This window comes from Myxine glutinosa, chromosome 8, assembly GCF_964187855.1.
Source record: "Myxine glutinosa chromosome 8, kmMyxGlut1.1, whole genome shotgun sequence".
Classification (NCBI taxonomy): domain Eukaryota; kingdom Metazoa; phylum Chordata; class Myxini; order Myxiniformes; family Myxinidae; genus Myxine; species Myxine glutinosa.
This window is the reverse complement of record NC_136268.1, coordinates 42,266,176-42,283,926: the sequence shown is the minus strand read 5'-3', so window position 1 is coordinate 42,283,926 and position 17,751 is coordinate 42,266,176. Positions and strand designations below refer to the sequence as shown.

The 17,751-nt window shown below is 42.2% G+C and overlaps 1 protein-coding gene across 1 annotated transcript in view; it reads left to right on the top strand.

Annotated features, from left to right (window-relative positions):
- LOC137432431 (bifunctional heparan sulfate N-deacetylase/N-sulfotransferase 2) overlaps nucleotides 1–17,751 on the top strand; it is a 493,706-nt gene that overhangs the window by 46,063 nt on the left and 429,892 nt on the right. The window contains exon 3 of the mRNA XM_068124366.2: nucleotides 7,117–7,275. Coding sequence (XP_067980467.2) covers nucleotides 7,117–7,275 — 159 coding nt within the window. The remainder of the gene's footprint in view (nucleotides 1–7,116; nucleotides 7,276–17,751) is intronic.

The following is a 17,751-nucleotide window of genomic DNA, read 5'->3' as shown; positions in this document are numbered from 1 at the left end:
TCAAACATCCATTTGTTATATATGCTGATTTTGAAAGTATTTTAGAAAAAATTGATACTGCTTCTCAAGATCCAAAAGAATCATACACAAATAAATATCAAAAACATACTCCTTGTGGTTTTTGTTATTATATCAAATCATCCGTTGGTGATAAATATAACAAGTTAGAGATGTATAGAGGCTCAAATACCCCAGAGGAGTTTGTGAAACGACTAGAAAAAGACTGTGTTCGATTAACCAAGATAATGAGAGAAACCAATAAACCAATGTCCTTAACAAGTAAAGAAAAAAGGGAATTTATAAAAAACAATGTCTGTCATATTTGTGAGGAGAAAATTGGTAAAGGTCTAAAGGTTAGAGACCATTGTCATCTCACTGGTAAATATAGAGGTCCGGCTCATCAAAGTTGTAATATTAATTATCAACTCCCCTCTTTCATTCCTGTCTTTCTTCATAACAACGCTCATTATGATACACATCTATTTATCAAGGAACTCTCAAAGACTTCTGGAAGTATCTCAGCAATTCCAAACACGGATCAGAAATACATTTCATTCACAAAAACAATTCACACATCTCCATTTACTCATATCAGATTTCTTGATACATTTAAATTCATGGCAAGTCCATTGGTTAACTTGGTTCAAAATCTAAAAGAGTTTCCATGTCTTTCAGAGTATTTTTTAGATAAAGATTTTCTAACACAAAAGGGAATTTACCCCTATGACTATATGGACTCATTTGAGAGATTCAATGAAACACAACTTCCTTCAAAAGAAAATTTCTATAACAAATTAAATAATAGTCATATATCTGATAAAGATTATGTACACGCACAAAATGTTTGGGAAAAATATAACATCAAGAATCTTGGCGAGTATCACGATTTGTATCTCAAAACTGATGTGCTTTTATTGGCCGATGTATTTGAAGCCTTTAGATCTGTTTGTCGCACTGGATATGGATTGGATCCTGCTCACTACTACACAGCACCTGGATTGGCCTGGAGTGCGATGTTGAAAATGACAAAACAAGATTTGGATTTGATAATCGATGTTGATATGCTTTTGATGATTGAAAAGGCAAAAAGAGGTGGAATTTCACAAGTCTGCTCGAGTAGATACGCAAAAGCAAATAACAAATATCTTCCAAATTATGATCCAACGAAAGAGAGTTCTTACTTGATGTACTATGACGCGAACAACCTGTATGGCTGGGCAATGTCTCAGGCTCTTCCTTATGGAAAACTTAGATGGGTAAAGGAAAAAGACTACAAAAACGTTTTACAAGATGTATGTATCTCTACACAAAAAGAATTGGATGAAGAAAAAGTTGGTTATTATTTTGAAATTGATTTAAAATATCCAGAGGAACTCCATAACCTACACAAAGATCTCCCATTTGCTTGTGAGAAAGAAAGTCCAAAGAAAGAATGGTTGAGTGATTATCAACGATCGTTTGATATAGGTGAATCAACAGAAAAATTACTTACTACATTATATAACAAGAAAAATTATGTTCTACACCAAAGAAATTTGCGACAATATTTATCAAAAGGTCTAAGAGTAGAGAAGATCCATAGGGTTCTAAAGTTCAATCAAAGTCATTGGTTAAAGGGGTACATTGATTTTAATACACAAAGAAGAACAGAGTCAAAAACAGATTTTGAGAAAGACTTTTATAAATTAATGAATAATGCGGTCTTTGGTAAGACTATGGAGAATGTGAGGAAAAGACAAAATATCAGACTATCAACATCTTGGGAACAAGCATCAAAATTAATTAATAGACCGAGTTTTACTCGAGCTGAGGTCTTTACTGAGAACTTTTGTGCGATCCATTTGATTAAAGAGAGTATTGAAATGAACAAACCTATTTATATTGGAACAACAATTCTTGATTTATCAAAGTCATTAATGTATGATTACTTTTATAATAACTTGAGGAAGAAATATCAAAATGATGTTAATCTACTTTATATGGATACAGATAGTTTTATTTTGAAAATTAATACCAACGATGTTTATTCAGACATGAAAAGAGACATTAATATCTATGACACGAGTAATTACAGTCCAGAGAGTGAGTTGTTCTCTTCTAAAAATAAAAAGGTGATTGGAAAGTTCAAGGATGAATTAGGAGGAAATGTTATGAGTGAATTTGTGGGATTGAGGTCAAAGGCTTATGCTTATAAATACATTGTGAATAACGTTGAAAAGACTGATAAGAAGTTAAAAGGTGTAAAGAAAAATGTTATTAAAGAAACAATAAACTTTAAGGATTATTATAACTGTTTAACAACAAAGAAAGAAGAGTTTAGAAAGATTAATGGAATAAGAAGTTATAAACATCAATTATATTCAGAAGAGATAAATAAGAAAGCATTGGGGGCTTTTGATGATAAGAGGTTTATTTTAGAAAATGGAATTGATAGTCTCCCTTATGGTTATATAAGTATATAAGTGATAAGATATATATAAGTGATAAGATATATATAAGTGATAAGATATACATAAGTGATAAGATATATATAAGTGATAAGATATATATAAGTGATAAGTTAAAAAGGGGGGGGGGGGGGGGTTGGGGATTTTAACGGGCTACCGCCGCCTTTTTTACTATTATATAAATGATAGAACCAAGTATCAACCAGACTAAAGAGTGGAGGTGTAATCAACCTTGGTATATAAATGGAAAACATAATGAATGTGAAAAATATCAAATAGGTATAATTGAAAAGGCAACTGGTAAAAAAGTTCACAAAACAAATAAGAGAATTAATTTAAATACCGGTGAATTGGGTAAAAAAGATGGAAATATTTTTGAGTGGACGGAAAACTTTGATGGTTGTCAGGAAAATATATACTTTAATTTAAAAATGGTATGTGGCACTGGAGGCGCTCAAATAAGAACATTGAGGGAGGTTTACCATTTTATCTTAGCTCAGTTAAAATATCTTAATAAAGAACCAAACTCAAACATATTTTTTGTTAATGTATTAGACGGTGAGGAGAGTTGTAGGAGAATTAAATTATTTCCCACACATAAACAAATATTTGTAGGGTCGTTGTTTGAGTGGGTTATATTCACCAGATGATATTAAGAGTAAAAGGTTTAAAGGTTCATAAGGTCAGAAGGATCACAGGTGTTTAAGTGGTCTAATGAATAAGGATAACATGTCAAAAGGTTAGAAGGTTCGTAAAGAACAGGGTGAGAGAAATAGAGGTCTTTAGGGGCAATGAGGGAGGGAAAGAATTAATATGGAAGTGAATGGGTCAATGTTTGAGTGGGTCAAAGATTAATCTGCCAGATGATATGTAGAAGAAGGATGATAGGTCTATAAGAGAAAACAAATATTTGTAGTGTTTGAGTGGTCTAATGAACAACATTAAGGATAGGTACTACAGACAAAAGGTTCATAAAGATGAGGGTGGGAGAAATAGAGGTGTTTATGATTTTTGAAAAAGACAAGGGGGTAAATGACATTAGATAGGGATTTCCCATGTTAAACGGAGGTGTCCCAGAAGCAACATTATTACACTACTCCTCTGCCTAAATCATATAAAATTGTATTTCAGCAACAAAATATGGTATATAGATGATCTTGGTGTCAAAATGCACAGGATTACGAAAGAAGATGACATAGAATAATGACTGACCCATGGAACCAATTACTGACCTCCGAAAATGAGGTCAAAGGTCAAAAATAGACGTCTTATCACCAAAATATCATATCAAATATCATATTGGTAACAGTAACAGAATTATACCAAGATACAAACTAAATATGAAATGGATTCTTCACCACCAAAATACGAGGTTAATGGTCAAAATAAGCAGGGGGGGGGGGGGGGGGGTAAAGTTCATTAGTGTCAAATAGTTTGTGTATGTAAAGTATATGTGAATTTATAATCAACAATTTGCAGAATACTACTCACAACTTAGAACTTACAGTATCTATCGGCAACAACAAATTAATAATACTCAGTCTGTTTCCTCTTCATCGCTACCAATTTCTTCTTCTGCATCTATGCTATCTGTTCCATTGTCGCAATGCCCACAGCACACTCCACATGCAGATACACACGACATGCGAGCTTTCATGCAGCTGCATCTCATTGTTTGACATTGCCTCTCCCCTTCCTTGCAGTTGCAACAAATTACTTTCAGAAGGTTGTCTGGCGCGATACCAACAGATAGCATTTTTGGTCTGAGTTTTCTGTTGGAATCTAACTCCCATCCTCTTCCTTTGGGATCAAGAATAGAGGTGTCAAGATGCTTCCATACCACAACTTGAAGATGGACACGAAGGGAATGTTGAGCTGTTGCATCTTCCGTTGGTGGTAGGCGGTCAGGATCGATTTTGCCCTTGGCTGCTTGCTTCTTGAACTTCATGTAGCGAGACTTTTCTAGGGGAGTATCCCCACAGCCATATGTGATCTGCATGGCTTTTAATCCAGCTGTTCGAATTATGGAGTCGGTTGAAGTGGGACTTGTGAATGCAGTAATGACACTGGCAGGAAATCTGCATTTGTAGAGAGCACATTTGGTATGTCCATGAATGCATGAAACAGTGTCGTTTCCAGACCAGCCATACTTGAAGAGGAACTCTTCTTTGTCTCCGATGTGTATGCTAGAGATGTCGTAAAGACCACCAAAATCTGCTTGTAAATAGAAATTAGTACAGTGGATAGGCCTATGATAGCAGAGCAATATCAAAATATCAGTGTCCTGGGCGACAACAACAACTGGGGATTTAACACTTGCGACCAAGTCCATTGCAGACCTAACAATCAGCGTGTCACCATCATCTTTTGCTTGGTGTACAGTGATATTGTGGCTTGCCATCTCTGCAGATATCATCATGATTAAGGCTCCTTTGTTCTTCTCATTTGCCAGGAAAACTTCTCTGTCACATGATATAGTCAATTCCGGTGTGACCCTCATGTCCGGAGAAACCTTCTTCCCAGCCATCCGCCGCATATGTTCATGGTCTTTCGTTGATGATTCCTCCCCGTAGCCATCAAACACTACAGTAGCATCCTTGAATTTGTTGTCAACATATCTGACATATGTATCAACTATAGTCTTGATGGTTGCACCGCTGGACCACTTTACCTGATGAAGTAGCCACCCTCCATCAACAACATGCATCTTGCTGTTTATGTCCACGTCAAGTATTGTAGCTGTTTCCTTGAGCATCTTGCCAAATTCATGCTTTTTGGGTTTTCTCATCATGCGATCCATTGTGAAGAGAGATGTTGGGACCGGGGTCAGCTCAAATTTGAACATGTGTTCGATCCCTTCATCTCTCTCTGCCATGAAAATCAGTCTATTGAAAAGAAGGGTCTTTTCGATGTAGATCCTCTTGTCGCCTACCTTTACTTTCTTCTGAAGTTCAGCCAGATTTTTGCATTTCTTTGCTGTCTTCATGCTCTTAACCGGTGACTCATTATCAAGATCCTTTTGCATTTCATGGCCTATCCTCACTGCATCATCACAGTTGACAATTGACTTGTCGGTAGTTATTACTCCACTAGACAGCGAAGTAATGGTGTTGGGGTCTTTTACCTGAAATGAAAAATGAAATATTATTTTACATAGCTAAGATGATAAGTAAATGTTCCACAAATAGTAACTGAAATGTGGAATGATTTCTGTGCTACTATCAGTAAATGAAACAGATCTATACTAACCTCTATGAAGGGGTTATGAGTTGAAAACCATGCAGAAATCAACTTGACGTGCTGGCTGTCTTTCTCTAGACGCTTTGCCCCAAGGTCTGTGTGGGTCCTCTTACTCCGCTTTCCACCAATCATTTCTTCCATCAGGTCCCCCAGAAGCTTGAGATGTGAAAACGTACCAGCCCATACTTTCACAGAGCTCTCGTTGCGCATTCTTCCTCTTGTTAAGCCTCCATTTGACTTGGCTTTCCGCATGAGTGTCTCTTCGATTGTCTGGTCAGAAAATTGTCCATAAAATTGCTCATCGCTGTCGCGTGTTGTGTGATTCCAATCGCTGAAGCTCTTCCAGCTCTGTAGCTTTCCTGCTTCTGAAAAGTCCTCACTACATATTTCACATATATCCATCCTGGTAATTTTGTTATTTTACAGTATTGTTCCAAAGGCCTCAGGGAACTTTTGGGACATCTCACTGCACTGGGGTAGTCAAGGTACATGTAGGCTAGCTAGGTTTTCTCAGTAATCACTCCTGAAACAAAGACAAAACAAAGACTTCATTCATGCAATATATAGTGTTTTAGTCTAGGGTCAATGACATTTGATCCCAAGAAAGGTAATTTCCCCCTCCCCCTCTGCTCTTGGAATAAATAATAACCCCCATATCCACCACGTAAGTTGAAATTAACCTCTTCGGTTTTTTTTTTGCTCCTTTTTATATAATATGGTAATTTTCCTGTTATAAATATGACATTTTAGTGATAAAACAGCTTTTTTGACCTTTGACCTCATTTTCAGAGGTCAGGATTTGGTCCCAAGGGTCAATAATTATCTCATGTCATCTTCTTTCGTAATCCTGTGCATTTTGACACCAAGATCATCTATATACCATATTTTGTTGCTGAAATACAATTTTATATGATTTAGGCAGAGGTCAATGACCTTTGACCTCTAATAAAAAGGTTTCCCCAACCCCTATCCCTCCTTACTTTTTTTTGGAAGTTGTCCATACCCATACCCACCAAAATCAGTTGAAACTAGCTTCTTTTAAATTTTTTCACAGATTGGCTAATATATGGCTAATTTAGGGTTACTAGCCAGCGACATGCTACGTTCAAGCAAGGAACACTCGATCACTTTTTCAAGAAATAAACTGTAAATGATGATTGCTAATATTCTTGAATGTTTTTATTTGTTGTTTGAGGATGTTTTAGGATATTAGGGTAACATTGGGTCAGTTTGAACGCTGATTTTCTTGAACCCCGATTTAGTGCGACCCCGCTTTTTTCGCGATGACATTTTATGGACCTCAATGATCGCGTTATGACGGGGTCACACTGTATATATACATATACTGTACAAATACATACACACATATGTCTTTCACTTTTGAGTTGAGTAACCAGGATAATAAAATATATTTGCCATTTGCCTACAGGGTGATTTGCCGTCTTTGAGAGCACCTGATGGCCAAGCTCGGTTTGCTGCTGTGGTTTTTGAGAATGTTCTGCGTTATGTCCGGTTGGATGGGCACAAGAAGAAGCTTCTAGAGAAATACTGCTCTCAGTTTGGGATGGGTATCATTGGCTTCCTGCAGGTAAATGTAGAAGGAACCAGGTTTTGATGATGTCCCCTTTTATGAACACTGTGATCAAATGCACAGTTATATATATATACATAAATATATATATATATATGTATATATATATATATATATATATATATATATATATATATATATATATATATATATATATATATATATATATATATATAGAGATATATATATATATATATATTGTTGTGGATATGAGAATGGTGTTTTTTTTATTGTTGTGTAAATTGTTGTAAAAATATCGCCCTCCTTCCTCCAGTTGTGTATAAAGGTCAAAGTGCGTCCCGTAATTAGGTCATAAACAATCACGGTTAGACAATCATAGATTTCCTCCTTGTTGGTAGTTATTTCCTTATTCTGTGTATTAGGCTAAGGCTTTGTCTTCCATTAATTAATACTCCATTGCACCGAATCAATTAAGAATAGCTCCCCTTCAATAATTCCATTTCCCAGCCAAACTCTCCATCTCTGGGTAAAGCAGTTCACAAGCGTGGGGTGCGCGCCCTCTCATTTCGCTGCTATAGTGAATATGTGCTCCGTGCTCTGTTTGAACAGGAGGGGCGGGGTCGCCAGGGAGAGGCAAGCCCAAGCGCGCCACGAAGGGCGGGGCTGTTCAGCCCCATGCCCAAATAAGGAAACAAGCCTGTGGCTCGCCACGAGGGGCGTGCCGTCGGCGCCATGCCCAAATAAGGAGACAAGCCCGTGGGATTGCCATACAAGGTCACGAAACAGAGCACGGGGGGGAGGGCGGTACCAAAACCGACGAGGGCGTGTCAGACCCGTGCTGAAGGTATGAGAGAAGGGTGCGACGATCGCAAGAGAAGAAGATACACGAGAGATACGGCAGATGAGTCCAGGTGCGTAAGAGAGTTGGCAGTCCACCGGGAGAGAGTTGAGAGTTGCACCGGAGTTGCGTGAGAGATACGGAAAGCCTTTGGGTGGTTGTTGCGTGAGATACGAAAAGCCTTTGACAAAGAGCCGCTTCAACCAGCCCATTTTCAACCAGCCGCGTGAAGCCCTGACGGGGCAGCGAGTGACCCTGCCAGTGTGCGGTGTGAAGCCGAATACAAGGAGCTGCCGGCTCCTCGCTTCCCACCCGGAGTGGACCTGCTCGCTGTGCCCTGTGATCCCACCTGCTCATCCCTCCAAACGATTCCTGTCCTTCCATCCTTTTGTGTACGTGAGTTTGTTTTGTGTGTTCTGTCCTGGGTAATAAGTTAAGCCTGTTTAGTTAAGCTAGAATTTTCACTGTGTCTCCTTGATTTCTTCTGTAAATTATTTTATTATCCTTCCTCCTCCTTGGTTTCTTTTGGTTGTAAATAGCAAATAAATTATATTCGTATTTCCTACTTCTGTCTTCCTCTTCTTCACATCCGTGTCGCCTTTGTCTTTTCCCCATTGAAAACCTGTAGCACGATTTGGCCCACGTTTAAGGAATCGGGTCTTAGTCATTGTTAATAGTTCGGGCCGCGGCCGCCATCCGCTCGGCAAATCAACACCTTATCCGCGGTCCGTAACAATATATATATATATATATATATATATATATATATACAGTGAAACCTTGACTTACGAGTGCACCAACTTACGAGTTTTCCGAGATACGAGCCGTCGCTCGGGCGGTTTATTGCTTTGAGATGCGAGCCGAGATCTGAGTTACGAGCTTACGCCACCCGCCACCAAGTGGGTTCCGGTCACGTGGTTATCTTGCCGTGCAAGCATCTCTGCCGTATATCGCTGCTGCTTTGTTTTCGCATTTTGGTTATTTTGGAAAATTTCTTAGTTTTAACCATGGGTCCTAAGAAATTGAGTGCCAAGGGCAGTACTGAGAAGAAGAAGAGGATGATGTGCCTGGATATAAAACACGCAATCGTCGAAAAACATGAGCGAGGTGTGCGTGTTGTCGACTTGGTGAGGCGGATGTGAGGCAGCTGAAGATTTTATTATAACTTTTGCCGAACTGATAGAAGCCGAACGATACATCCCCCAGCAAATCTTCAACTGTGACGAGATAGGGCTCTTCTGGAAAAAGATGCCGAGGAGGACGTATATAACGGCAGAGGAGAAGAGCATGCCAGGCCACAACTTGTTCAGAGTGCCGGCGATAGCTCGCCTTCTCTTTGTGGAAAACACGGTGAGATCCTTAACATCCAACAACTAATGGGACGCAAACGGGGCGCCCAGTTTAGCGGTACACACATTGATGAATCACCCTGCCTGTGATTCACCTATGACAGGTTATAGCTGGGTCGGGATTCAAACCCAGGCTGGACAGTTTAGAGTCAAGTGTGCGTACCTCCAGTCCAGGCCATCCTGCCAACTTGTATGCTGCATACAGGTGAAATATAAAGCGCGAGATATTTTTATATATACTGTATATTTAAAAAAAAATTGGTGTGGTTTTTGGCGGGCTGGAACGGATTAATAGCATTTCAATTCATTTTAATGGGGAAATTTAATTTGAGAAACGAGCAAATTGAGTTACGAGCTCAGTCACAGAACGAATTAAACTCGTAAGTCAAGGATTCACTGTGTATATATATATATATATATATATATATATATATATATATATATATATATATATATAAAATTATATATATAATTATATTACAAAACAATATTAACAAATAATATCGCACCTCCCCATTGGCCTTTCACCCCTTCGACAAATGCCGTGTTAACGTTCCTAAATAGCAAATCATGCTGTTTTCGTCGGAGCAATGACCCCTACCAGGAGTAAAAATATTATAAACCACAAACACGTATGATTACCTTTTGAAACAGTCGCTCCTGCCAACACGAAACTGAAAGGGAGGAAACCCGATGTGTGTTCCGTTACCAAGCATCTAGCCAGCACTTGTCAAGCCTGTCGTTCCTCATCAGCGGTTTTGAATGGAGTTCCAGCTCAAATGTTCAAATCACTTGGCGAGCGTTCTACAATAAACTCGGTAAATAAACACCCCATCTACCCAGAGTTATTGATGCCCGACCATAGATCTACTGTAATCTATATATCCCAGAGTGGAATGACCTTTCCTGCCGCCCCTTTCGGGAATGGGTGTACTAGTATACATAAAAGACAATAAAGACATGACAGTGACATCCATCGTAACATCCCCCCACCCAACAACGGAAAATACAAAAAGCACATCCACACCCACATCACGATAAACGCAATAAACAATCTGTGCCCAAACAGTATCTTGGGCACAAAACTCCCACCCATGGATGACACAGAGAAAGAAACTACTCCCTAGGTCTGATCGTGTTCACCTTTTATGCCTTCGCTGTGGACACCACCCACAACTTTTGGACTACACACATAGACTCAACTACACCAATGATGACACTTGCAACCGCTGCCAGTCCACTTCACACACAATAAAACATATTATGGAAGAATGTGCGGTCCTGGCTTCACGTAGGCAAGAGCACAACATATTGGATGTGAGGGATCTCTGGGTTGCTCCTGTGAGATTGATTGACTATCTCCGTGCTGCTGGTAAAGAACACAACATCTTGGATGTGAGGGATCTCTTGGGTGCTCCTGTGAGATTGATTGACTATCTCCGTGCTGCTGGTCTGTTCAAGCAGAACGGACTTTGGCAACACAAAAACAACAGCAACAACCAACCTGCTAGATATCTAAGGGATGCTAAACACCTTCAATGTGGAATCCACCTCTTTCAGTCTCAATAAATGTGAAGGAAACTGAACTGATTTTTCAGCCCACGCCAAATACTCCTATAGTGGATACGTCAAAAGTATTCCTGATCGGAGAAGCACTGAAGACTTGCTTTTTTTGCGCATGCGCAAGATTGGAGGTCACGTCTTTTTGAAGCTGTCCTTGGGCTCACGCTTTCGAAGTTAAGTAATTTTTCACAATTGTGTTTTTGTCGAAAGTGTATCTATCTTTCGATGTGTGTACCTATAGTGTGTCTTTAGTAAGATTCTCGGTGTTAATTTTTCATACATGTATACAAAATCGTCGGTTAATTCGTGTCGCGTATTCTGAGGCCTAGTAGGCTACAGTGTCCGACCTTGAGGCTTTGTTTTTCTCTCAGCGGTTCATCGATTGCACTGCAATTACTTTCGTTCTCTGTTTTTGTCCCAGTCTTTCACCCCATACTTCCTTGTTTAAAATCTCAACTCAAAAAAAATATATATATATTTCCTTCTCTGTTCTTATTCGTTTATTCGTTGTTCTTATTTGATCATTCGTTCTTCGATCACGTTGTTCGTGATCACGTGATCACGTTGTTATAAATGTTTAAACTTTCCCCTGAAGAACTGTATTCTGTCGTATATTATAACACCTTTTTCTTCTTCTTCTATAAAAGGATGCTTTCGACTTGCTCACCAAATCTATTCATTCCAAAAAAAAATTCCATTTCTTACAGTTCCTTTTTTCTACATTCCTGAAACTCTCCTGCACTCCACCCCTCCTTCAGCATCCTCAAACGTATTTTTGACTCGAAGGTCTCAAGAAACTCATTTCGCAATAAATGATCGTTTCCCATTAATCGTACACTTTTCAAAATCCAATCTCACCCCCCCTCCAAATCTTCACGATCACCCCTTCCCTCCAAAACTTCCCCATCACCCCTCCCCTCCAAAACTTCCCCAACACCCCTCCCCTCCAAATCTACCCCCTTGCCCCTCCCCTCCAAATCTTCCCCATCACCCATCTCTTTCAAATATTCGCCCTTGCTCCTCCCCTTCAAATCTTCCCCATCACCCATCCCTTTCAAATCTTCCCCCTTGCCCCTACCCTCCAAATCTTCCCCATTACCCCTTCCCTCCAAAACTTCCCCATCACCCCTCCCCTCCAAAACCTCCCCATCACCCCTCCCCTCCAAATCTACCCCCTTTCCCCTCCCCTCCAAATCTTCCCCATCACCCATCTCTTTCAAATCTTCCCCCTTGCCCCTCCCCTCCAAATCTTCCCCATCACCCATCCCTTTCAAATCTCCCCCCTTTCCCCTTCCCTCCGAAACTCCCTCCACACCCCTCCCCTCCGAGACTCTCCCTCGCTCCTCCCCTCCTAGACTCCCCTCTCACCCCTCCTTCTCAAAGCGTCCTCCCCGCTTCTTCCCCCTTCCAACTTTCACCTTCATCTCCCCCAACCTTCTGCCTTGCTCTTCCCCCTCCTCAAATAACACCTCACTGTGCCTCACCCAATCACCATCAAACCTTTTGTCCGCCCCATTCTTCCCTTTCTCCAAGCTATTCTGAAATCTCTGACACACCTTTTGCTCAAGATCATCTGCCATCTGCTTGGAAATCAGCCAACATCACCGCCTTGCACAAAAAAGGTGCAAAAACAGATCCTAGCAAAAACAGACCAATCAGCCTTCTCCCAATTATCAGCAAAGTCATGGAATCCATCATTGCGTCAGATTTGAAATCTTTCCTCTTCTCCAATGGCTTGATCTCTGATCATCAATTTGGTTTCAGACCTGGTCACTCTACTCTGGACATGTTGCCTCTGCTTTCTCAACAATGGATGGAGGTCCTCAATGCCAAACAGGAAATTAGAGCTGTCTCCCTTGAGAAATCACATGCCTTTGATACGGTCTGGCACCCCGCTCTGCTCAACAAACTCTCCTCCTTTGGTATCCATGGAAATCTCCACGCATGGCTGGCGGACTTCCTCTCTAGTCGTAGTCAACATGTGGCCCTGAATGGGTTTCTCTCATCTCCTCTTCCTGTTTAGGCTGGAGTTCCCCAAGGCAGTGTTCTGGGCCCTGTGCTTTTTCTGGTCTTCATCAATGATCTCTCTGACTCTCTTGAAAATCCTCTCTTTCTCTTTGCTGATGACTCTACTCTCTGTCGCTCCATTCCTCATCCCTCAGATCGGCAGTCTGCAGACTCCTCACTCTCTGCAGACCTGGACAAAATCACAGACTGGGCAAACAAGTGGAACATGTCTTTCAATCCTGACAAATCTCACACTCTTACGATGTCTCTCCGAAAAGACCGACTGGACAACCCTCTCATCCACTTTCTGAATAATCCTCTCCAAGAAGTTCTGTCACTCAAGCTTTTGGGTCTCACTATCTGCCATGATCTTGCCTGGGAAAACCACATTTCAAATCTGGCCTCCAAAGCCAGTCGCCGACTGGGCATCCTCCGTCGTGCGAAGTCCTTCCTTGGCACACCTGAGCTCCTCAACACATACAAGGCTTTCATCCGCAGCTCAATGGAATACTGCTCTCCCCTCTGGGCTGGTGCTCCTGCCTCACACCTAACTCGTCTTCACGCTGTTGAAACCAAAGCGTTCAGAATCATTGGAATCTCCCGCGATGAAGCTAACTCCAAGGGCCTTTCACTCACTCACCGCAGGCAGGTTGGTGGTCTTTCCGTCTTCTACCGTCTCCTCTCTGGCATTGGCATTGCCCCTATTGGACTTTCGTTTCCGGCCCCTGGAGCAAGAAAGCGTCTTCGACCTCTGCAAGGCAGCAAAAGTTATAGTATTTTTTCCATTCGTGTCTTCGTCAATTTCTACTCGCTTTTTATTGTGCATGTGTTGCAGTGTGTTTTCCAGTTGGTGTTGATTTGCAATTCTTGCAAACTTTTGTATAATTTAATCGTTTTCTGTCCCACTGCGTGAATTTAATCGTTTTCTGTCCCACTGCTTGCCTGGTTTCTCTCGGCTTCCCTACCCTCGTGGTGTTCTGTGAATTTAAGTTCTTTCCTTCGCTGTATTGCTTATTTCTTAGATTTTCTCTTCTCCCCCTAACTTCCCCGAACATCGACCACTTGTCTAACGTTTTAAATCTCTTCAAAGTCTCTTCACGTCTCTTCTCGTCACGTCACGTCACGTCTCTTCAAAGCTGTCCATGCGCGCACGCTTTCGAAGTTAAGTAACTTTTCACAATTGTGTTTTTGTTGAAACTGTATCTTTCTTTCGGTGTGTGTAACTATTGGTGTGTCTTTAATAGTACTAGGGCATGCCCGTACTATATATAAGCTAGGACGTGCCCGTACGTGGGTGCCCGTTCCTTGCCAAAAAAAAAAAAAAAAAATTTGTGTAGGGGTGTGTGTGTGTAAACATCCTAGGGCGTGCCCGTACGTGGGTGCAAAAAAACATGCGTGCAAACAACAACAACAAAAAAAAACTTTGAAACCACGTGGCAGTAACAACCACAGAACCCCCCCCCCCCCCTCTATTTACATGAATGGTTTGGTCCATTCGCAACGACCACAGAACCCCCCCCCCCCTCTATTTACATGCAATGGTTTGGTCCATTCGCAACGCCAAAGCGAACGGCGAACGGCTAAATCGCCATAGCTCGGTAAGTACTTGTCCGATTAATTTCAAACCTTGAAAAGGCACATCCTCGGGTCCCCAGCAATATACCTGGCAAGTTGCAAGTATATCGGACCCGTGGTTGTCGAGAAACAGCGGTCACAGACAAACGTACAAACGTACAAACGTACAAACAAACACACAGAGATTACTGGAATTATAGATAGATTATTGGTGTTGGTTTTTCATACCTGTGTACAGAATCGTCGGTTAGTTCGTGTCGCGTATTCTGAGGCCTAGTGTAGTACTAGTAGGCTACCGTGTCTGACCTTGGCTTGAGGCTTTGTTTCTGTCTCAGCGGTTCTTCGATTGCACTCGCAATTACTTTCGGTCTCTATTTTTCACGTTTCACCTTCAGCCTCTGTCTCTGTTTTCATCTCAACTCAAAAAATAAAAAAAATAAAATTCCCTTCTCTGTTCTTATCAGTTGTTCGTTCTTATTTGTTCGTTCGTTCTTCGACCACGTTGTTCGTGATCACGTGTTCACGTCGTTAAAAATGTTTCAACTGTCCCCTGAAGAACTGTATTCTGTCATATACTATAACACCTTTTTCTTCTTCTTCTATAAAAGGATGCTTTCGACTTGCTCACCAAATCTATTCATTCCAAAAAAAAATTCCATCTCTTAGAGTTACAGTGCCTCTTTCATACATTCCCTAAACTCTCCAGAACTCCACCCATCCTTCAGCATCCTCAGACGTATTTTTGACTCGAAGGTCTCAAGAAACTCATTTTGCAAGAAATGTTCGTTTCCCATGAATCGTACATTTTTCAAAATCCAATCTCACCACTCCCCTCCAAATCTTCCCCATCACCCCTTCCCTCCAAAACTTCCCCATCACCCCTTCCCTCAAAAACGTCCCCATCACCCCTCCCCTTCAAAACTTGCCCATCACCCCTCCCCTCCAAATCCACCCCCTTGCCCCTCCCCTCCAAATCTTCCCCATCACCCATCTCTTTCAAATATTCCCCCTTGCCCCTCCCCTCCAAATCTTCCCCATCACCCATCCCTTTCAAATCTTCCCCCTTGCCCCTCCCCTCCAAATCTTCCCCATCACCTATCCCTTTCAGATCTCCCCCCTTGCCCCTTCCCTCCTAAACTCCCCCCACACCCCTCCCCTCCGAGACTCTCCCTCACTCCTCCCCTCTCACCCCTCCTCCTCAAAGCGTCCTCCCCGCTTCTTCCCCCTTCCAACTTTCACCTTCATCTCCCTCAACCTTCTGCCTCACTCTTCCCCCTCCTCAAATAACACCTCACTGCGCCTCACCCAATCACCATCAAACCTTTTGTCCGCCACATTCCTCCCTTTCTCCAAGCTATTCTGAAATCTCTGACACACCTTCAACAGCTCTCGCTACCTCTTCCACATCTTACCCGACCACTCCCCCCTGTTCTGTATCTGATGCTCCCCCTTCCTCTTCTTTAACAGTATGGACCTCAAACATCCGGGGCCTTCGCTCAAACTTGACTGATCTCTCCATACAGGTTGCTTCTGACAAACCAGACGTGATCTGCTTAACAGAAACTTTCCTCCTTCATGATGTCTCTGATTCCTTGGTATCTCTCCCAGGTTACTCCCTCCTCTGGTATGATAGACCTGAGCCTCGTCCTGGAGGGGGGGTTGCTATCTTTATGAAAAACTCTCTTCCTCACTCACCCTGCACTGCCCTCTCTCCACCTCACCCCCAGGAATACCTTTGGCTATGGCTTCCCCTTCGCTCCCACCTTTTGTTCATATGTGTGTTGTAGCGTCCACCAAACAGTGATGACTCCATCTACATCTCGCTGTCTGATAATATGGACCAACTTCTATCTACCCATCCCAACTCTCTCTTTCTCATATGTGGTGATTTCAATTGTCACCATGCCAGTTGGCTGGGTGTGGGTACCTCTCTCACCAGCCATGGCTCTTCAGCAAAGGACTTCTGTGACTCACTGTGACTGACACAATCTGTCAATTTCCCGACCCGGATCTCAGTCAACGGAGCATCTTCTCTTCTGGACTTAGTTATGACTAACTTCCCTGAAAATGTCTGCTGCTCTTCTTCTGCTCCAATCGGCTCATCTGATCATGTGCTTGTTAAAGTGGACATCTCTCTGACCATTCTCAGAGAGCCTCCTTAGCGTCGACGAGTCTGGCATTTCACTCAGGCCAACTGGCACGGTCTTCAAGCAGCCATCAATCACCTGGACTGGTCTCCCATCTCTACCGCCTCTGACATCAACTCATCCTGGGAATTCTTCCAAAGTAAATTGCTCTCTCTCTCATGCATGCCTGGTGTTGGGCTAGCGGCTAGGGTGCCGGCTTAGGATCCTAGGATCCTGGGTTCGAATCCCGTTCGATCGCTGAATTAACGCCAGGGGGGTTGACTCAGCCTGTCATCCTTCCGAGGTCGGCTAATTGAGTACCAGTTAACTGGTAATTCCCTGCTTGACGTTAAAGGCGGCAAAAAGGGTTGGCGTCAGGAAGGGCATCCGGCCGTAAAACATTGCTTCAAAAAGGGGACCGAAAAACAACAACAACCACAGTTCCCGAAAAAGGCCAACCCCCGCTTGCGGGGAAAAAATGGCCTCTAAAGGTGTTTTTTTTTTTTTTTTTTCTCTCATGCACAGATTTATCCCATCTCGTCTTCAGTTGTCATACCATTCCTCCCATCCATGGTACACGGAATCTTGTGGTGAGGCTATTGCCCAGAAACAACTTGCTTTCGTCTCCTGGAAAGCAAATCCAACAGAAGGAAATCTCATTTCCTTTCACAAAGCCCTAAACAAGTGTGTGTCCACCCTGAGGAGAGCCAGGAAACAATATCTCTCCGTTCTCAGGACAGAACTCTCTTATCTGTCTCCCTCTTCCAAATCCTGGTGGCGTCTCGTCAAATCTGTTTCTGGTGTTTGTTCCCGCTCCATCCCCTCCCTCACCTCAAACGGCCACACGGCTGACTCCGCACGTGAAAAAGCTGAATGCCTCAACTCTGTGTTTGCCTCTAAATCTTGTGTCCCCAACCCATCTCTCTCTGTACCCACCGTACCCAGTCGTACCCAGCTGCTCCTGGACTCTGTGTCCTTTCCTCCTGACAAGGTGGAAAAGTTTCTGTCGACCCTCGACTCTGATTCTGCAACTGGACCTGACGGCATCAGCCCA